Source organism: Macrobrachium rosenbergii, chromosome 54 (genome assembly GCF_040412425.1).
Source record: "Macrobrachium rosenbergii isolate ZJJX-2024 chromosome 54, ASM4041242v1, whole genome shotgun sequence".
Classification (NCBI taxonomy): domain Eukaryota; kingdom Metazoa; phylum Arthropoda; class Malacostraca; order Decapoda; family Palaemonidae; genus Macrobrachium; species Macrobrachium rosenbergii.
In genome coordinates this window covers 12,346,838-12,370,102 of record NC_089794.1, presented here as the reverse complement: position 1 = coordinate 12,370,102, position 23,265 = coordinate 12,346,838, and the positions used below count along the sequence as shown (strand labels likewise).

At 37.3% G+C, this 23,265-nt stretch overlaps 2 protein-coding genes across 10 annotated transcripts in view; one reads left to right on the top strand and one right to left on the bottom strand.

The window, feature by feature from the left end:
* Window positions 1–23,265, top strand: part of LOC136834745 (uncharacterized) — a 179,301-nt gene that overhangs the window by 104,004 nt on the left and 52,032 nt on the right. For 7 of the 9 annotated variants that reach the window (XR_010851863.1, XR_010851865.1, XR_010851867.1 and 4 more), the window contains exon 3: window positions 12,103–12,235. Coding sequence is in view for 3 of the 9 variants with exons in the window: in XM_067097341.1 (XP_066953442.1) it covers window positions 12,103–12,235 (133 nt within the window). In the remaining 6 variants the exon portion in view is untranslated. Of the gene's footprint in view, window positions 1–12,102; window positions 12,236–21,406; window positions 21,567–23,265 lie in introns of those variants that run through there. The other 2 variants (XR_010851866.1, XM_067097343.1) reach the window with 2 other exon arrangements.
* On the bottom strand, window positions 126–2,286 carry LOC136834749 (uncharacterized). The gene is made up of 3 exons (XM_067097352.1): window positions 2,135–2,286; window positions 1,158–1,308; window positions 126–736 (listed from the first exon to the last, which is right to left on the bottom strand). Exons 1-3 carry the CDS (start codon window positions 2,144–2,146, stop codon window positions 603–605), a joined length of 297 nt encoding a protein of 98 aa, XP_066953453.1. The 5' UTR covers window positions 2,147–2,286; the 3' UTR covers window positions 126–602.

Below are 23,265 nucleotides of genomic sequence, written 5' to 3'. Positions count from 1 at the left end.
TCTTCTAAGACCCGTAAAAACCAAATTTATATCTACAGTTTGATCAACAATCGTCAAATTTACTTTCGCCCTTAACTGATAGAAGTTTTCAGAAAGTAAGGAATATCTAAGAAAAATACCATAACTGCATTTTCGTTTCATTTTAATCAGTAAAGAAATTATGAATTAAAGTATGCCTTTCAGGAGACGCAAATGGGTAAAAGCTGCACAATTTACGCTCACGATAGACAGAATTAGCACAAAATTTCAACAAAAATTTGAATGAAACTAAAAATGAATCTGGAATAAAAAAAAAAATAGAAGAAGAAGACACCGATACAGAAGCCATTATGACGTCACCACAAAGGTTCCAACATGGCTGCCGAAGGCTAAAACCCTTCCAGAAATAGAGTCCTGCGAACGAAGACATCGGAGAAGACATTATTGGAACTCCTTCCTAAGGAAAGAATTCTCAACAAGCTCTGTCCTTCATTTGCTTTCTGAAATGGGAGGACTTTCTTCGCAAGATATCCTGTGGGAATCCTCTTCAGGAGAACCAAAAAGGGCTGAGGCGTTGGAAACCTTCGGCAACATATTGGAGGTCTGAGAGCAGCAAGTCCTTCTTAGGCCTCTTCGACAGCTGGCTTAGCTGCTGCGGGTTCGGCAGCCTTGACCACCAAAGGGTAGGAGTAGGGGGAGTAGGGGAAGTAGTTGTAGGGGTAGGTTCCGAAGGAGTAGGTCAGGGGGAGGCCAGAGGCTGTTCAAAAGGAAGAAAAAGAAAGCAAGAAATTATCATGTTCAATAACCACACATGCATGTTATAATAACAATTATGAGCATGGATGGGAGTGGCGTCATACATTATAAGAAGGATCACCTAATTACAACAATCTTCCCGTTATGGGGAGAGTATTAAAATGCCTCTATGGGTACAGTCTCCTTTCTGATAAGATAACATTAATATATTGTAATGAATAAGTAAAAGAAAAATAGAAGTTTATTGAAGTGTTTCGCAAAAAGGTCTCCCAAAAATACTTTACAAAACGACGAAATATATAATCCAAAAATAAACAGATAAATAAATAAATAAAAGAAATAAGGCATGGCATCAAAATAATTAAACTACAACGAAGGAAGATTGTCTGTGCGTTGACTCGAATCTTCTTCTTGTCACTTACAGTAGATCAGAGGGACGCTGCTGCTTTTGACCTCAACGGGCTTGACGAAGGGGTAAGTGTAGGTCAGAGGAGAGGTCAGGAGAAGCTGAGGGTCAGCCTCGGGGTCAGCAGTGGGCATGGCAGCTGCCACGGCCACCAAAGCGAACAGGAACTGGAAAGGAAAAGGGGAACATTATGTAGAAGAACTGTTGGTGGGCCTTTCTGAAATAGGAGATACTGAGTATAGGATGAAGAGGGTAATAAAAAAATTGAAAACTGAAACAAAATATGAGTAATAATGACTTAGAAAATACAAGTATGAAATAAATATGTTGCTTAAACTGTTGTGGATGTAATTCAAATATCAAACGTCTTGTTGAACGTCAGCTAGAAAACAAGTACTTTACAAATCCTAATTGCTCTATGTCTGCAACCTCATTTATCATGTTTCATCATTTTTTCTGTGAAAAGGTTTCATTTGTTTACTGTTTACTGCTATACTTTTGTCTTCTCCATTCTCTGATACTCGCTTTTCACTATGAGCGCTATTTTATTCCATGCTTTAATAACAACCTCCTATTACTGAGACTGTCATTATTACTGTAACCAATACTACTGCCACTGTAACTATTGATGCTAATGTTACCACAAGCAATAATAACGATTTTCGTAATGACATGTGAATCGGATGTGTCCTTTTTAATCGGGTAATAGAATCTAATGAGGTGAACATATTTCTTAAATGAAATATTTTGACCCCAGTGGACTCTGTCCCCTTTATCACGACTTTCTCACTTTGTAGACTGACAAAGCAAAGTCACTATTTCAAACTAAGATGAAAATATTATAAAGACACTTTCAGGCATCAAAGCTCAAGAGAAAAGGAGATTAAAAGTAACAGATATCTACTACCCAAAAACTTCCCCAGCATTGTCAAAGATATAAAGGGAAATAAAAAGCTTTAAGATGAAAAGAGAACATGAAGACTGCCAACTTACCACGACCTTCATGGTGATGTGAGTGTGGAGTCTTGAGGGCGACTGATGCCAGGCTGAAGGTGGGAAGACCTTTTATACCCCGATGTCTGATGGTGACCGGAATCATGCGTTGCCTTTTTGCAGACACAAATTCTTTCGACTTTTTCTATATATTTTTTTTATTTGAGAGAAAAGTTATAACAGAGTAGTAGGCGAATGATATAAAACAAAATAAATTTGAAGGGAAATGATTAAGAATCATCAATTCATGAGAAAATGGAATAAAAAAAATCATTATATTTTGCAAGCAAGACCCAGCCTTTCCTCGTGACGTCACACACGCCGCAGAGCCAATCGAGCTCTTCTTTCAATGCCCGACCTTGGCTGAAAGTTTCGGTCTTCTCCAGATCAGAATTTGAGTCTTACATAACGAAGGTGGAACCGAAACCGATGTCAGACCAAAAATACGCAATTGCAAGTTAATTTAATTCTTCCTGGATAATACCTTTATTCAGTTTCTTGTCGAAAATAAAGAATAAATTCGAAGACATTTCCAAACGCTGGAAAGAAAATCGAGGCAAAAGTGCATCCGTTTAGCCGGACGCCTCCCCTTGAACCCCGCCCTTCCTGGTCATCGTCAGCAGTGAAGAAGCGCGCGCTTAAAAAAACAGAGAGAGAGAGTGAAGAGAGCGCGAGCTTAAAAGAGAGAGAGAGAGAGAGAGAGTCACGTCATACCTTCATCGTGGTAATAGTTACGTAATGAGAACGTGCTGGAATTAAATCATTGTTCTTGTTTCTTTAAAATTTAATATGAGACTAAATACCATAATCTTCTCTGAAGAACAATGAAAAAGTGAGATTCAGCAATAGTTTTCATATTTCATTTATGATCATTACAATGCTTAGGCTGGATGGTTAGACAGTAAATCATAGGAGATATTTCAGAATGCCCATGAGACAATGCGACCAATAACAATTATCAGAAAAATCACTAACAGTTATCAGAAAAATAACTAGCAAGTATTATGTATTTATGTGATTAGATTTGTTATTATAATGGTGCAAATAATGCAAAAAAGAGAAACAACAGTCCTTGAGATATATTATTATTATTATTATTATTATTATTATTATTATTATTATTATTATTATTATTGTTATTCTGTCTCGAACTCGTGCTGGGAAAGCAGAATATTGCAAGCCCAATGGTCCCAGTAAATGAAGCACCTCCATACGGAAACGAAATACTGCAGTAAAGGCTAAACTTTATAAGAAAATAACAAAGAAAATCGAATAAAATATTTTAATAAAATTAGAGATATCCCTTAATGAACACTCATTGCCTGCCTCAATGATAATAACTTTGGGATCCTTCTGGACAATTACATTTTTTCCCATTTCGTTTCTCATGAATGGTGTTCTGTGGGGAAACTTTATTAATTTTTGTTCACTCTTAAGTAGGCAGTCAGTGCTCTTACCCCGCCCCCTTATTTTTCAGTTTTCTGTAAAAGAAAACTACTGAGATGGCTTTTTGTCTGTCCGTCCGCACTTTTCTGTCCGCCCTCAAATCTTAAAAACTACCGAGGCTAGAGGGCTGCAAACTGGTATGTTGATCATCCACCCTCCAACAATCAAACATACCAAATTGCAGCCTCCTAACCTCAGTAGTTTTTATTTTATTTAAGGTTAAAGTTAGCCATGCTCGTGCGTCTGGCATCGCTATAGGTGCCAATAACACAGGTCACCATCAGGCCGTGACTGAGAGTTTCATACAGCATTATACGCTGTACAGAAAACGCGATTGCGTCGAAGAACTTGGGCTCACATTACTTGTTTTTTTTTTATATAGAAATTTCTTTCGGAACTTTTTAGAGTTCCATGACTCAGTCCCTCCTGTAAGTGACGAGATTCAGAAATTTGAATTCCAAATGAAGCCGTTGAGATCAGTATGAATTTGCTTCCATCGCTAAAATCGTGAGATTCTTGTCTTTTTTGTGTTTTGCAAAGTTTACGGGTCATTATTTAAAGGTCTTCATGGTTTGTTTATTTGTTTTTATTATAAATAAGCAAGTAATCAGATATATCACATTAGCAGAATAACTTATATCGTAACTGGTAGATGACACCGAAATGCTATTTCATTGTAAACAAGAGCAGTAATCATAAAGGCAAAAATGTTTATGATATTAATTATGACTATCAGTTCAATTTTAGTTGTAGAATTATTTATTGATGGTTTATTATCTATCATTCGGTTTACAAAATGGTCTCAAAATGGCTGAATAGGATCTTTCGTTATATGAATGTCATAGATCATTATCAAAATTCGATGTTCAGTTATTTTCTTTCATAGTATTAATGATAGCAACTGAAAATGATAAAAAAATACTTATCAAATTGCTTGGAGTAAATGAAATAAAAAAAAGTGGAAGACTGAGAACAATGAAGGTGAATATTTTCAAAATCGACCATAAGGAAAAAATTTCTAGGAAATTAATTAAAGGAATCTTGTAATTATCTGTAAAATACTTAAAGATTACGTAGAGACAGAAAGGTATACAAAGGGAAGAGTGATTTTCAGAGGGCGAGTATCCTGGAGAGAGAGAGAGAGAGAGAGAGAGAGAGAGAATCTCTATTTTTAGAGGAGAGCATATTAGGAAGCGACCAATTGTGACAAAAAATTGGTCGTCTTAAAATGATTCAAGGACCGGTTTCATTTTTTTGCAGGTAAAGTGATGGACACTGGACCGTTCTGCTGTTATAGGAGCCTATGATGAAGACACGTACACACACACATATACATGTATATATACATGTATATATATTTATATATATATATATATATATATATATATATATATATATATATATATATATATATATATATATATATATATATATATATATATATATGTATAATCTACTGGTTAATTTTTACCAGATAGGCTACGTATGTAATTTTAATAACCACGATGCCCTCTTAACGTCCTTGCATATGGATATAAGGCATTGCTGTGACAAGGGTATTCAAAACGTGTGAAGAATTCGAGAGGTTAAGAGTGTACATAGGTTATCACAATTACACACACATAAATGTGCGTGTGTGCATGTAGATGTATCTATATACCAATATATATATATATTATATATATATAGTGTTATACTCTCATAGTGTTATATTTTGAATTAATTTCTTCAGTCTTGAAAGTCATAATCGTTACAATGTTAGCCAGGCTCCTGTAGGCACCAGATGACTAAGGAGACACAAACCTACTCTGATGAGAACTATGAGACGGGAGGCTGAAGAGGAGCGGAGACCTGTGGAAGTGAAAGCACAGGAACAACATGATTGGCGGAATTCCATAGAGGCGCTTTGCTTTGCTCGGCTTTGGAAACGACGATGATGACTGCAGACAGTCATGAATAGTCATTACTCAAATACTACTTAAAACAAAGACTTTCCTCTCTTTGATATCAGTCGCTCTTTAAAAATAGGTGTCTGTGAGGCCCAGTATATCCATTAAACATCTTTCGTCATGGAACGGGAATGTAGAATTTAGGCCCAAGACCTAGCGCTGGGACTTATGAGATTATTCAGCGCTGTAAGGGATATTGAGGGTAGAAAGGTTTGAAAGGTGTAATAGGAGGGAAACCTCACAGTTGCACTATGAAACAATTGTTAGGAGAGCGTGGATAGCAAGATGGAAGAAGGACAATATAAATGAAGTTATAGTAAAAGGAATGAAAGGGTTTTAGCTAGGGGCCGACGGCACTAACTCCCTACGGGGCATCTTTCATTGTGACTGGCAATACATATAACCACTGATTGAGGTAGACGGATCTTATATCCGTCCATAAGGAAATGAAAAGCTTAACATTACAGTATCACGGTAAGGGTAAACTGTGTAGACTTCAGCTGTAATGAAAATGCACCTGAATTGAAAGGCTGTACGTTCTTGTGCCTAAATAAATTGTGATCTGTGCAGGCGTTGCACAATATGTATCAGTCGTGCGGAGTCTATCCTGCAGATCCTATATCCTTGGGCTATGTTTATTTTTCCTTTTTTCTCTTTTAGGGGGAAGACCCTTACACCCATAAAGAGATATCAAGTGGAGTAGGAGGAACTGGAGTAGGAGTAAAAGGCGTGGTGGTGGTGGATGGTAGAGTCATCTGGTAGAGGAGTCCTTTGATTTATTTTTTTTTTAGATAATAATAATCAAAGGGAGTAGTAGAAATATGTTTAACTTTTAATTCCCACATGTTCACTTCAATTGTATTTTTTAGAAATCCTTCAATTGTACTTTTTAGAAATCCTTCAATTCAAAGGTTTTATTGAACGCCTAAATCATTCCTAACCTTGACCTTGAGAAGGGTCCAGGTTGTGTTGGGGGTGAGGGGGAGGGGCCCGAGACGTCGTAGAGGAATAGAAACGGAGATGTATAGTAAGCCGCAGTCACCACGCCCAAGCAGTAAGGCTTAGTTTAAACTTTCCTAAGCCAAGAATAACATCTTTATTAGGGTGCATCTCCTGTGCCCCTCTTTCACGGAAGGCATCCCTAGATTTTATAGCTGCATCATATATATGTTGCCGGTTAAAAACTGGCCTATTTGTAGGCTGTGGGTTCGAATCTGCCTTCCCGTTAAACGACGAAATGTAAGCCTTTGAAACGATCTTAATCTCACCTTGTTTCCTTTCGCAACTTTTGTCTCGTCTTTAGTAAACAGAAAACGCATCCTAGACTTCCTTCCATCATCATCATCATTATTATCCTGAGCCGCCCACCCCTTGGAAGTCCTTGGCTCTGTCCTTACCACGCCCGCCGCAGCTTTGTGCATCCCAGCCTACCCGCACGAGGACCGTAACCGTCCTTCGTGCATCCTGTTCGCTGCTGCTCCGAATACCGTATTAATAACCGGTCTTATTGTCCGGTTTTTGCCTGATCTCGGTTGGGGGGGACTTGAGGCCTGGTTTTTGTTTAATGATAGAATTTGTTTTCTATGTATGTATACTTTATATACATATATATATGTGTGTGTTTGTGTGTGTGTGCGCGTGTTTGTGTCTATTGCGCCGTTGGTAATCTTCCCTTGTCAAGAGGACGCATTATGAAACAGAACAGCAAACGTTTACTTAGGCCTCAGTAGAGAGAGAGAGAGAGAGAGAGAGAGAGAGAGAGAGAGAGAGAGATTATCTTTTATTTAAAATCTTAAACGCTCTCTCTCCAAATACCCAGAAAAGTCGGCTGAATTCCAGTCCTGTGAAAAAAGTACAACTTTCAATCCCCAGGTGTATAATAAGTAACTGTATAAACCGGTAAGATGATGCTCCCTTTGAAGCCGTTTTTATAAAAAATAAGAAAGAGGAAGATGCGGCAAAAACAATGATGATACCGTCCGCTAAGATTCCACGGTCGGAGTTTGTATTGTCAATAGCCTGCCCAAGGACGCCTGGCTTTGTAAGCAGGCGTTGGACTGGGCGGGATGGTTACTGTTGGCTTTGGTGCCAGCACGGACTCTTGTGCTGAGTGCGGTAAGGGTTGAAAGAGTTGAAAAGGCCTCTTGTGGACCTTCGGTCTCTGGACAACCAACAGAGGCGGACAGAGTGGGTGTGTCCTCCCAACCAATGTCCTGAGGTAAGAGTTTATGATCGGCGAGGAGAAGGGGTCCTTCATTTGTTACTTGTTAGGTAATTTTTTATTTTTGAGTATGATCGCTTCCCTGACCAGCCTCAGGTTATGACGCGTTCCTCTTGTTCAAAGTTAATGAGGGATAGAGCCTGATCAGGTAAGACGTGGTATACAAACTAATGTTAGGTTGGAGTATGTCACTGTCATTAGATTAAGCCAGCCAAGTACTGACACGGGCTCTTGCTCCCAAACCAGCGTATGAAACCTTCAAGTATTACCGCCATACTTTCTACCAAAGGACTTGGTAACCTTAGGTTAAGTTAGCGAAAGTACATTATTTTTTTTTTTTTCATTGATAGATGTAGGGGACAAGGTAGGTAATGTTTGATTTATATATTAAATAGTATTTAATATTGTGACTCTTGCACTTCGACTTGAATTTCTGATAAATTTTCGACAAGAATCACCTAAAAAACTATCAGAAAACAATGCTGTAGGCTACTTTTCTACCGGAGTAGTCTTTTAAACGTAACCTCTTTCTCTCTCTTTCTCTCTCTCATCTTTTAATCATTTAATGTCTTTTCCATTCTTTCTGTTAACGTGGGTATACTTTTTCAAAATACTCGCGTATAAGAAAAGTGAAGTGTCACAACGACAGGACCTTTCATTTTTATACCTAAATTTTCTGCGACTTCCTTTTTATCAAGCGAAGCTAGACGGTTAGCAACCTACTATCATGCAGTTTGGGTGACGGAATAGAGAGAGAGAGAAAAAGAATAAAAGGACGGAAAGAGATGGTAGCGAAAATGACTAAGGAACTTCGTCCTTTCCCAGCAGCAGATATCAATCATTCGATGTCGCATTTCTCAGCCTCTCCCCACCCTCCACCCCCTCGCAGCCCCAGCAGGCCTCTCCATTTTTCGCGGACGTTGAAACATGAACACTCTTGCGTAATCAGAAGACAAAGAGACGGGAAGGTCCAGGCAAACAGTATGAACCCGGAAAACAAACACGCAACCTGGAGTGAACTTGTTCCATTAGAAAACACAGATACCAGAGAAAGAAAACTTCATTAGTTGGTTCGTTACCTTTATAGAATGGATGTTTGCATGTTGAACTGTCTCACGTTTTTTTTTTTTTTTTTTTTTTATCTCCAGAATGGAGATTTTCATCTAAGATTACCTGACAAAGTTTTCTTATTAGAAAAATTTTTCTTTGCATGAAACATGCTCTACGTTCTTATATAAAAAGTTGCTTGCCATTCTTTGCCTTAGTTTTTTTTATAGCATTCTGGAAACATTGCTAAACACATAGTAAAATTATTGTCGATGAGACGTTCTGACCAGAATTATGCTATAGACATAAGCCGTCGAGACTATTTCCTCTAAAACGGCTTTCTGCCAATTTCTCCTTTCCCTTATTCCTAAAGATTTCTCTTCTATAGCACCAATGATCTTCCTTCAGTTATTTTTCCCATTTCCAACAAACATAAGCATCATAAACATTTTTGGCTTCTTTAGATATTTCAAGTCAGTTTTTTTTTAGTTTTTTCAGAGGAAGAAACGCAAAAACAAAAGAAGTGTAAAGCACCATTTAGGTGAGAAGGAAAGAGAATTACTGCTAACGGTCGCACCTTTTCGTTTCAACACGCTCCCAGAAAACCGCAGGAATCTGTTTTTTCGAGGCTTTTGGCAACAAGGGAGTACAACCACCTGGTTGCATTTTTCCGGGTTTCCTGGAAACAAGAAAGTGCAGAAAGAAGAGCTCCGGAGGGAAATAGTTACGTGTAATGACATTCTAATAATCTGAAGGCTTTACGAGTATAGTCTTTAGTCTAGTTTCCGTTTCATCGTGACTGACCGATGCTCGAGCTGCTCACCAGCCACCAGATACACCACCCAATCAGAAGCAAGATAGAAGCCGCAGTGATATCAGTTGCGGACACCAGGCCTCTCTTTTCAGCACCTTCCCATCGCCTACAAACTGCCACTGTGTAAAGGCGCGTGCTGTCATAAGCTGGGCCGTATTGTAAGTTAATTAATAAGGCCTTAGGGAAAGGTTAGAAAATCGGTCCTCTTACTAGATAGAAAAAAAATTGTACCGAAAATTTAATTTTGTCTGAAAAATGGGCTTCTTTAGGTTATGTATAAAACGGCCGTGTTCAGTTAGTTGGTGGCTGGTTCAAATTAAGGTGGCTTATGTCAGCATGGATCTTTACCTTACGGTAAAATGTTGGAGGCGACAAGACGCTGGTGTGGGCCTCCGGACTCTGACAACCCAACCAACAAACAAGACACAAAGGGACAATTCTGAGAGCCTGGAATCCAGAGTCGGTGGATACACAGCGACCACATCCTTCCAGTTTACGTCTTTCCCGCCTCAACCCTTCCTCCACCACTCCCTCATCCTCACCCACCTCCCACCCCTACCAACCCGAACCCCGCCCAATTCGCTGTTGCCTCTTCGTCCGAAGTTAGCCTTGAAGTTCAAGATCAAGGTCGGACCGATGTTATACGCTCAAGATCACGAGCCAGTTCTAAAGATGGATAGGGAAGGACCCTCTAGCCCTACGCATCTCTTATTCTTTTTCTTCTCTTCTGTCTTTTGTTGCCAATGTTCTTTAATCTTAATTCACTTTTATTGTATTTGTCTGTCACTTCTATTTCCTTCTCGTATTTTTTCTCGTTTTCATCCACTTCATCTTCTGTCGTTTATTATAACATTTTTTCTTTTCTGTCTCATCTTTTTGTATTATGATTTTCCTTATTTATTTTGTTTTCTTTCTTGTTCTCCCTTCGTTCCGACGATAAGTTTTTTAACCAAACGTTTACTGCTTTATGTTCCCTAACCTAAAAAAAATGTTTAAAAAGTTCGTTATAACATCAGGATTATTTGCGGCTTCATCTCTTTGCCTTTCTTCCGATTTTTCCCAGTTAGAACAAACTGCGTAATTAAAGGCTCCCTTTATTCTCTCAGCCACAAAGGAAATGAGCCTTCAGCGGTACATGTGGTTCCACGCGACAGGTTGCTATCAGCTAATACGGAGGAAGGCAAGGTCTTTTCCAGAGTGACGAAGTTGCTCTTGTTGGGCGTAGTCGGGGTAGTGGGGAGGGAGGGGGGGGGGTTGTGCGCGTGTGGGACGGGCTGGGGTCCTTAACCCTCCATCCCACACATACCTAAAGTTTAGTCAGGAGAAACATGTTTATTAAAAACGTAAAGGAATGTAAGTGATGCATTACGATCTATAATTACAGTCAGTGATAAAGCATGGCAGTATTCTGTGCAGAGGGGTAATGAAATTTGTTTGGCCAAAGATTTTTGGGCCACTCCACCCCCCTAAAACCGCCCTCCGCCCTGCCCAAAGGAACCCCTTGCTACGCCCATGCATATATGTTGTCAAGCTGAATAATGTTTTTGCTGAAGAGATTAACTCTTTCGCTTTCTCATCAATTATCATTTTCAAGAAAACGGGAAACAGCCTAAAAATTTTACATTTTCCTGTATTCTTTGGGAAATTTAGATGATTGATAAATGTCATAATTGTTTTTCCTCTTTTTCATTCCTTTGTTGTACCCGATTCCTGTGTTTGTTTTCCTTTCATTTCTCAAAATGTCTTTTCCTTCTGACCTCGTCATAGGCTTAATGTTCTGGAAAGGGTGCAGCCAGAAATGTTTTTTCGCAAAATCTAATATTGTTTGTCATTTATATACTTTTAATTTCTATACTTTTAATGTGATAATTTCTACTGTTGAGATTTTTGTCGATTGTAGATAGCATTGTAGCAGTTACATTTCTACAGTTTTGAGGATGGAGTTGCTGAACCTCCCCATAGTTATTTTCACATCTTCCTCTTCTCCCACCTGAAATTCATGAATATAGTTAGCTGCCCTTTACATCGGCCCACGTCCCCAAAAACGAGATGAGGACTGGTAGGGGTTAATATTCAATGAATTAGCAGCTACGTGCGCCCGTTAGTAACCCGTTAGTGCTCTCTCTTTCGTAATGTTCCAGCGACCTAGACCTTCCACCAAATGAAGGTGCTCCTTGCGCCTTCATGAGATAATTCCTGAGATGAAACGGGTTTCTTCCTAAACTTGTTTATTCTTGGCTTCGTTTTACAAACAAACAAAGTCTTTGAAACTGTGGTTTTTTATTATTGTACTTTAAGCCAAATTTCTTTTATTATTTAGAAGGCTATTCCGTAAGTAAAAAACTGGGACAGAGGTATATTACGATGAAATGATAAAATCTAAGATAAATAATTTTTGGTTGTGATGTTAAGTACCTTACAGTTGTAGTTTTGTCAGATCATTAATATTCTTATGTTTTCTCTCATTCACTTTCGTTTGTCTTAATTTCAGTTCTTCGTGCGGATTTCCTGCTCCTAGAAAGCTTATTCTGCGCCCTGGACATGAACACAATTCTAGAACGTTTGGAAGATTGTGGCAACGTCTCTGTAACTGTGATCAAAGGTTTCAGTTTAAAATGTTGAAGGTAAGTTAAAGAGGTTTTATTAAGTTGACTTTTGTCATATTCAAATTCATATTCTTGAACTTGCCCCTTAGTTTGACAGTCTCGAAAGGTGGGCTTTGTAATTTGATGGGTGGGACATCTCACTTTTCGCTTCTAGTTTGAAGACCAATTCAGGTACAGTTAAGAAAGTATACGAATGAGAGGGCTAAGTATACCGTTAAGACATCAGGAAGAATTTATGAATTTGCTGAGCAAAACAAATAACAACTCATTCTATAATTTGTACAAGAAAATAGTAGAACATTTCTCGATAATTGGCCTTTCCTGCTCTGTGTATCAAATGGATAATTTAGCTATTTATTGTAAAGGAATTGCCGTTTTCAAGACTGAAAATACGTGGTATTCACTATATTTTTGAGGATTTGAACATAGTATAGTAGATATAATGTCCCATGAATGTTATCATAAATTCCATTTCCACAAAATTAAAACAAAAAGCTCAGAATAGCCTGAACGTTGTCTTTGTTGGCTGTGCAGAATTCATAGGATTACACCAGGCCTTAGATTTCTTATTCAACGCCGTATCATACCTCAGGCAAAGCCTCTTTTGGCACAAAGGCAGTTTAATCTAAACCAGTTAATTATAATATCACTTCTGTTGGGCCACTGCGGTCTTATTATAATAATATTACTTGTGGCTGCTGTATATTAATGTGTCAGTTATTCTGTTTTACAGTAGGAGTCTACAATTCATTTTAGGACAGTTAAGTCTATACGTATCAATTCTAGCCTTGGCCTAAGCTAATAAAAGTGTACATCATAACAATTATAGGCTTATTCTTTGCTGGAACTGGTACTTGAGGTCGAAGACGGACGAATCTTCATCTTTGAGGTTAAGGTTGAGGAATGGAAAGCCCGAATTCCGCGGTTCCTTTAATACTTCTCAGTTTTTAACAGTAGCTGGATACATTGTTAAAGCATCTTACTCCTAATTGGATTCCATAATTGCTCCCTTCTAGAACTGGTTCTTAACAGATTCCGTTTCAGTCTAGAACTCGCCTTCATGGCTGGTTCCTATAACTGGTTCCCTTTTAGAAGGGAGAAATATGGGATTTCAAATGGAAAACAAGGGGAGCTACATTTCTTTCCCTACAGTCGTTTCCCCTCTCGCGTCGTCGTACGTGTCTCGAACAGTGTGATTTGAGCTTATGCAACTTCGCACTTAGTTACATTACGCACTTCCGTCCTCACACTCGATCATAGACTTTCTCAACTTTGATAAAATGAAAACCAATTCGGTTTTCCAGTACACCAATTACGAATGGTATTACCATTAATCTTAATGGGGGATTTCCATCATTACACTCAAACCAACATACATTAGGACAATGGGCTGTGTAACCTTGAAGTGCAGTGGCTGAAACCTACCAAAGAACTGCTTGGAGGCAATGTTGGGACCTATGTAACCGGAAGGGAGCTATAGTTTTGTGGGTGGCACAAATTATCAGCCCCGAAAGCTCTCGACAGAAATAGCAACCAGGAGAGCTTCTAGTTAATCGCTCCAAAAACGCACGACTTGCCTCAGGACCGACCTTTGGCACCGGTGTTTAAAAAATATAGCATTCTTAGATCTCGTTTGTTACAACGGATGCTCGGGCACATCCGGACTCGCAGCGGAGATGGACATGGTTAAGAAAAACAAAATATAATAGGGAAATTCAATCTTAATATCTTCAGAGGAAAGGAGAAATAAATAATTATGATGATGAAGGAAAAAAAAACATCAATAACCTCTGATTATTTGAAACTCGCTTAACAGGAGATGGTACAAAATTACTGCACGACAATTATCAGTTATTCTATAAAGGAGGTATCGAAGCACGACATGGAGTTTGTGTTATTATAATCGAAGAACTGTAACAAAGATCTGACATCTCTACAAAAGTGACTGAATGGTCAGCTTTTCTTTGAGGGTGGGCACATGCAAAATAAATTTTATCTGAGTGTATGCACCACCACAGACGTAGGAATCTACAAGAGCTTAAAGAATCTGTACTTTATGCTAAAAAAATCATCATTATAGGAGATCTAGTTGGGCAGGTGGGACAAGATAGAACTGACATAGAAAACATATTAGAAGGTTTCAGTATTGGGGAAAGAAATAGAGATGGAGAAGATATCATAAGGTTTTGCTTCCAGAGCGATAATGAATTCCCTTTACAAACACCGGGAACGTAAAAAATGGACGTGGTAGAGATCAAATTCTATAATGAGGGCTTACATTAAAATGTCCATGATTGACTTAGCTCTCACTAACAACAAGAACCTGTTTAGAGATGTGAAGAGTGTCCCATCCGTATCGCTCGACTCAGATCATAGATTATCATTGGTAAAACAAAAAATAAATAAACCTAAATTAACCAAAGCCCAGCCGAGGGGAAGATTTATCTTAGAAAACGTGAATCATCGAGGCTGTAAAGAGAGGCACAAGAATGAGAAAGAAAAGACAACAGCAGCATGAATGGGATAAAATGGAATAACTCATGTGGTAAGTGGAATGGTTTTAAAAGAGGAATTACAAACGCTACTTCGATTATAGTTCAGACAAAAACGGTAAGAGGTGATAAAATGAAACAAACCCCTTGTTGGTCACCAGAGCTGAACGAATGTGTTAAAAGAAAAATGAAACGGTTTAGAAAGTGGATGAACACTTGGAGGGCTGAGGACCATTATAACTACAAGGAGGCTAGCAGAGAGGTGGGTAGGGTGAAGCAACTATGAAAATACGAAGTTGGATAAAAATTGAAGAGGATTTTAAAATTTATTTACAAAACTGCCAATAACTACAGAAAGGGATCCCACCCCGGTACTTACTCAATAAAACACTCAGGTGATGGAACACTGTTGGCAGAAAAAAGAGAAATAGGATTAGATTGGAAAAATCACTTTTAGACTTTGTTAAATATACCCAGTGGTGATCTGAATGAAGAAATTACTTCTGAGTTCCATACCGACGCCAGCACAAAACCTGACCTCTTAATGAGAGAGCTAGAAGAGACGTTTAAGAAAATGAGAAATGGTAAAGTTCCTGGTGTGGATTAAATTCCTGCAGAGTTACTGAAGTGTATGGGTAATGATGGAAACACCTGACTTTTGGAACTGCTTGATGTGCCCTCGGAGGGTCAAGCTATACCTGATGACTGGAATAAGGATCTGATGTGCCCCATCTATTAGAAAGGTGATAAATGCGATTGTTCAAACTATAGCGGTATTTCTCTCATGTCACATGCTTTCAAGGTTTACGGGAGAGTTCTAGAAGAAAGGCGGAGAGGACACACCGAATCAAATAAAAAATGGGCGAGTGGCAGAATGGTTTTAGACCAGGTAGGGGAACGTCCGACATGATCTTCATTTTTGAAAAAAGCTGGGAGTGGAATGAAGATAAATGTATTGTTTTTCTAGACCTAGAGAAATCCTCCGATCGTGCACCTAGACACAAAATATATCATGCAATGAACGATGAGATCGCAGAGAATCTTCCGGGAGCAATTTTCAACACGTACTATGAGACTAAATGTAGAGTGAAGACCCTCACTGACAATGATGATTAATCAGGTGTCAGGAAGGGCAGTGTCACGTCACTATTATTGTTCATTTTGCTGGATAAGTGCATGAGAGAGAGAGAGAAATCCTAATAAAGATGAAATCATTAATCTAGCAGGAACAAGGGAAGGCCTTCAAAGTGAACTAGAAGAATGGAACAATCCTCTAATAAACAGCGGAATGAAAATCAGCGAAGAAAAAACGGAAATCATGCTGTTGTCAAGAACACCTTAATTGATATATATATATATATATATATATATATATATATATATATATATATATATATATATATATATATATATATATATATATATATGTATATGTATATATATATATATATATATATATATATATATATATATATATATACATATATATATATATATATATATATATATATATATATATATATATATATATATATATATATATATATATATATATATATATATATACACACACATATATATCTATACACACAAGCAATGTCTGCTTCATAGAACACCGTTAGAATACAGTAAGAGACATTCAGATACACACACAAACACATATACAGTATATGTGTATGTGTGTATATATGTATATATATACGTGTATATATATGTATGTATATATAAGTATATATTACATACACACACACATATATATATATATATATATATATATATATATATATATATATATATATATATATATATTTATTTGCTTATTTATTTATTGTATATATTTGTGTGTATGTGTATGTGTGAAGGAAAAGTAAAGAGTTTTCATTCCTCATATAAACCAATGAAACCTCGTAACAGGTGTGAACAACATATAAAATAATGCATTCAGATCTTGCCCAAGCAGAAGCACCCCGTGATAAGCATAACTGACACCATCCATTCCCTTAAGAAATCTGAAAACCGTACAGAAATCCTTGATGATTTCTTGAAGGTTGTAGAATAACATCCTGGATGCATCCTCTGGAGACCACGCCCTTATACAGATTTCAGACTTTATTGCTTATCGAAATAAGGGCGATGGTTACGTACTTGTGACGAGAATTGCCGAAGGGATAATACTGATATTGTATAACAGACATCCCTTGCACGTAGCACAGGTGTGGTACTGCATTAACGTCCTGAGAGGTATGAATGCTATATTTAATTACGTTAAGGGACACTCGGTTTAGGAGATCCATCAGCATCGCGTCATTGTTGGTAAGGACAAAGTCTATAGGTCCACAACAAGCCTGCTAATCCCACTCTTTCCTTACCATAATTACGTCTGCTGGCATAAGTCACTGTAATCGAAACAAACTAACGATTACAATCGACCGACTGTTTGACAGACTGCTATCATTCAGTAATCATTTGATTTAATCACAGACTGTCTAAAATATTGACTGATTAACTGATATGGAGACAGTTAAATCGCTTCATTCATGTTCTGTTTTAGAGAAATGTTGCCATATTTACGTATTTGAGCAATTGCCAATGAAACACGTCATCTGAGAAACCATGAAGGGATAGATTGCTGTCAATGAGCTCACCGTTAATCATCTGGAAAAGGTAAAACCTGTTTCATTAAAAACCAGGTGAGGAACTACAGTATATAGGCTTAACATAACGTGTTAGTGATCACGTGACGTTACGTTTGTTTACATTCTAAGACGCGAGGGGCAAGAGAAGAGAAAAGGAATACATAAGAAGTGTTATGTGTAACAAAAAGTAAGAAACAAAAGAAAATGGGGCGCACAGATAAACGAAAAAAAGAAAAGTAAATTGAGTAGGGATTTGACTGATAATTATGATGAAACCAAGCGTAAGATTTCTGTGGAGAATGTTCATATAGTGACAGTACACCACCGGACCAATTTCTACCAGGTACTAATATTATTTTTAATATTTATACGCAATTAAAGCTACTTATGTTCATTAAATAGACGAATTTAGAGAGATACGTAAGTTTAAACAATGTTTTCAATCAATCTGTGCTGCTTTGTTACGCTGGTTTGTGTAAATAAATTAATAAAATATTGACTACTTAGTCCAGATTTGGCGGATAGACGCCGAAAGATGCCGGAAAAATTCTCGTCCTACACCGATTCAAAGGAATACAAAAGTAACACGAACAGAGATTTTGTGTTTTATGAAAAGCATATAAATATAAAACGAATAATTAGGGGACCGTGTTCTACTCAGCCATGCCTAAATATCACGGATCAAACAATTAATCACATGGATATTATAGGCTACAGTATTTTGGTCGAGGTGGTACGAGTTGACCAAGGAAAACATTCCGATACTGTTGTATTGAAAATAGTAATAGATTTATCACTGATAAGTTTCTTTGCTGTTTTTTCAGCTGTAGAATGATTTGATATCATTTGTTTGAAAGTGCGAGATGATTTATGTGTTAGATTGCCCGAGAGCAACGTTCGTAAGGTAGGATTCTCATGTGACTTAATCGAAAGATCTAAATTAAAACTCAGGTAATTATAACTTCCTGGTAGCATAATTAGCATCTTATCAAGAGTAAAATGGCTAGGTTATTTAAGCTATTAATACATGAACAAACGGCCAAACAAAAAGTAAGTTTACACACCAGGTTAGTTCAGTTCAAATGTACTACCTTTGTAACGGCTCTTCCATCCAAAGGAATTTGTGACTGTATTCCGATCAATTATAAATTTATGAAAACAGCGCAAGGAAAATGATAGAAAACACCAACCTTTGGTTAGTATAAACTAAGGTAACCTTATGCCAGAACGGATCCCTTGATCAAAGCAAGTGTGGTTTGGAGGTGACCGAGTCCTGCTATGGACCCCGAGAAACGGATGGTAATTAAATTAAAGGAAAACACACGAAAGTATCGGAACATTACAATGACAAATAAGATTTAATAATATTATTGGAATAGTTGCCAATACACGTGGGTATTTGGTAATCAAAGGCACAATTTTTATATAATAACATAAATCGTCATAATCTTTAAGACCCAATAATTCCTTAAAATCGCGATTACTATTTCCTTGCAACTGCATCATAGTATACAAACCATTGTTAATTCACACTTTGGAACGGTTTATAATTGCTGCTGCAAGGTGGTAATCATACTCCGTCTAAAATTAAGGATTCTTGAAAAACTTTAGTCATTTAATGTGACGAAGAATACTGCTAGTGTTCAGATTCGCTATGACCGCTGGATCAGCGACACAGATGTTGTCGGACTGAAGGTAGATTCATTGATTGTTTATAGCTTGAATGGAAGTCATTGAGTATAACGGAAGCAGGGTCTGATACCTTAACACTTCCTCCATACGAAAAAATGTATAGAATAAAAGTTTTTCAGCGTGCTCTAAACTCTTCCCCCGCAAAAAAAAAAAAAAAAAAAACACCGTGTGGATTTACGTAAAATAGCTTGGGTACCCTTGTATAAATCAGAAATGACATTTACTCTCGGAAAACATTAATTTTATTCCCATAATATATAGTTTGACGTAGTTTTCTTGGGGTAGCCAGTAGATCTTTAGTTAAAGTGATTTTCGAACCACCACATTTTTGTTTAACGCAGGTTTTATAGACATATTTTTGAGATGGTCCTATTAACGATATGGTATATAATATGAACTTGGACATAGGCTAAGTTTTGCTGGCATAGTGGTTAAAGTCTTGTGTTCTACCTGGATGTTGTGTTCGCTCCTCCCCCAAGGCGATGATGAATTATTGATTCCATAAAACAGTTGATTACTGTTGTGGGGTCTGTGGTGGGAGGTTGGGGAGACCAGCAACTTAACTTTAACTATAATGTGTAGACAAAACACTAAACCACATTTCATTCTGTCTGCATAGTACTATTATCTTTTTATAATTTCAGTTTCTATACCGTTTTTGTAGGTTAAGCTGGCAAATATTCCAGCAAGGGCGTTTTCACCTGAAGCAACTCGAGATGCATTATATAACTTCCAAGCCCTCTCTCTCTCTCTCTCTCTCTCTCTCTCTCTCTCTCTCTCTCTCTCTCTCTCTCTGTCTGTAGTTATAACTTCCAAACTATATATATATATATATATATATATATATATATATATATATATATATATATATATATATATATATATATCGTTGTTGTATTTATAACAATAGGATTATAATGCTCATCCAAACTTTGTTGAGTCGTACTTGAACCAGCCAGCCTCAGCAGTCTTTGAAGATATTTTATTACAGTTTTCTCGGTTGTACGCACAAGAAATTTTTTCACAATCTTTATTACGAAAAGAGGATAATTAAACTTTTTTTTTAATCGAATTTTTATAGCTAATTTCTTGGAAATCTCTCTCTCTCTCTCTCTCTCTCTCTCTCTCTCTCTCTCTCTCTCTCTCTCTCTCTCTCTCTCTCTCTCTCTCTCCAGACCCTTTGAAAGACTGTATGATTGACAAATTGAAGAAACTTTATTTGTTTTCAACTTTCTTAGTTATTTTTCATCTCTTCGCGCGTGAACAAAGTTTGTCTAAGAGTACCATCGAATAAAACTTTTCGTTTTCTGTAAATACGACCAGTATTGTTTTCTATAATCTATTTCATGAGGGACTTCAGTATGTAAACTGCAGGCCCGGAAGATATGTAGGTAATCTGCTTATTTCGTTTGTGTTGTATAATATTAAACGCTATTGCATCTATTTAATACATGCTTGAGGTATATAATAACAATTTATGTTGTAAAAACAGATAAAAGCTCTTTGTAAAGAACACGCATCATCGTAAATTAACCAATTTCAATCAACAAAATTTTGACTAAGACTTTAGGTTATCGGGTAACAGCAGAGGTTTATCACGTGGTAGCCGCCTGATACATGTGTGTAGAACAATTTCACTTGTAAATTAGTGTGACCCAATAAATGGCTGGTGATAAGAATGTGTATTACTGCAGTTACAAAGGCCACACACATAAACTAAAAGGGCAAATAGTAAATGTAAATTTACTATTTGTGAATTAGCGGATGATATACGTGTCATGGATTAGAAGTTAAATTTTTGACAGTGAATTTCAAAATATAAGCGTGTTGATGTGTGCGTGTGTGCCTACATGTATGTATGTATGAAAGCCGGTAGGGCTTTTAAGCTCCAAGAATATGAAAGGTCAACATTTATAGCAAAAGGTCGCTGTGGATCGGTTCACTGATTTCCAGAACCCCGCCCCACTGTCTCTCTCGTAAATTCAGATATTGTTTTCAAGGTTAACACTCTCAATTACAGAACGTTTCTTATTTTTCTTCTTATGGGGTCTTTGTTCATTCGATGGGATATTTTAAGGTGAATAAATGAAATAAGTACTACCAAATCCTAAAAACGTTTCAGGAGAGTTTTTAAGGAATGAACATCACCTTAATGCTGACGATTACATTCAAACCTCAATACCTTTTAATATTCTGGACATATAAGAGACATGTAAGTCAAGCGAGAGATACAACTCACATTTTTATTAAACTTATATTCTCGAAGACTTGAAGCATTTCTGTCAGAATTGACATAGTTTCTTATAAAATATATTTTACCCAAAGAGCTTCGTGTCAGCATTGCTCAAATTTTGGTAAATAATTACTTTATTTACAAGTTGTGTTGTTTTCTTGTCCTTTGGGATCGCTGAAGGATTTTCTGCGTTTGACTTCTTGGAGAATTAGATGCTGTATGATTTAATATTTTCATGAGCAATGTCATTTGCAGCTAATTTAATATCGTTACTGCTTATTATTCAGATAATTGAGGTGAGTTTAACACTGTTGAAGTTAATGAGAACTACTGGGAATGTTAGACCACATGGGGATTTGTTGAAGTGAAGGGGTACTGGGAATATCAGCCTAGGCCACATGAGAATTAACATTATCCATGAAGAATGTTTAAGCCACAAAGATGTTACATAAGAATGAGGAATCAAGACAGAAGCCAAAACTCCATATTCTGGTGTTAAAATCTGTTAAACTTGCCAACTGCAGTTGAAATATACCATATGACAAGCAGTATTACAAACTTAATCGTTGGAGCTGGCATATATAGGCCGATTTTGTTTTGCAAGTAATCGTTGGAACTGGCATATATAGGCCGATTTTGTTTCGCAAGTACAAACTGTACATTTTATTACTAAAATGTTAATTGATTTTACTTATAAATTTGTAATATTCTAAGTGAAGAATGAAAATAATTTGAAACCCTTCACAAGGAGGGCAAAATTTAAAGGCAATAGAAAACTGGCTCTTGCCTAGTTATAAGGAGAAAACATATTTGATAAGGTACTGCAGATTAATTTCGTACCGAACGCATGAACCATTAAGAAGTGGCTAGATAGTTTATGTTGGCTACTGAGTATTCAGGTTAGATATCTGTTTATGGTGGTATCTAGTGATGAAGAGTGAGCCACCTGTAGACAGCACGCCTGAGCAGTCGGATGAAAAGGTCTACAGAAATGTTCCAAGAATACTGTGCCCTAGACAAGGTTAGGGAAGCGTAGGTTAGGATGTATTCGTGTAGGTACCTCTGGTATTTTTCTTAGGGTGGTTCACTGGGGCAAAGCCATCTTGTCATGCAAGCTGCAGCACCCTAACTATTTAACCATTGCCAAATTTGTGTTTTTATCATTTATTCTTAGTGTGACTACTATTGATTACATAAAAGCACCAGATGACCGTCATTGACCAACTAATCTTTGAACTATGTAGTAGCCCAGGCTACCTGAGTGCTTTAGTCGTGTTTTGTTCATCACTTATGTCTGTTATTCTAGAGGTCCACCGGAATTTTTGTTTCCCCTACACCAACATCTAACTATTAAGGTGACACCATAGTGGGGGCTAAACAGGAACATGTGAATAGTATAATGGTGAAATATGCTCAAAACTGAGAAGAAACTGGAAAAGTGTATGGTTCATGTGTGTAACCACTAGATAAATCACAAGGGAAAAAAATAATGGTTGAAAGAGATGACTGTAGCAGCCTGCCTGACTTGGGACAGGGGTTTTCCTCCTGGTTCTCCTAACCCTGCCAATAATTTATGTGAGCAGTACATACAAGGATACATCGGCCTAACCTACCTTAACTTGTATGCACTTACCATACTGGTCACATTAAGCTTGAGAAATTAAAGGTGGGAGGTTCTTGGGAGATTGGATTAGGATACAGAAATGAGGATTTGAACAAGAGTAATAGTCACTTTTCCCTCTTATGCTGGTGTCTGTGGATATGAGGTTCAAGTACAGTAATTCTCATCACTGAAGGAAATAATTCACAATGTGTTTTGCTTGAGCGTAATGGGGTTCATAGATCCCCCTGGACAACACCTATAATACCAAACCTCACTTTGGACATTATCTTCTGAAAAATTAATCATGAAAACCTCACCTCATTCAGTAAGCTGTGTCCTCTCAGACTGTGGGAATTTGCTAACCTTAGCCTTCCAAACCTACCAAACTAGGG

Excerpts from the sequence above, each read along its gene's own strand:
- LOC136834749 (XM_067097352.1), bottom strand. Across the intron at positions 737-1,157 it reads CAGCGTCCCTCTGATCTACT|CCTCTGGCCTCCCCCTGACC; the intron begins GTAAGTGACAAG and ends CCTTTTGAACAG.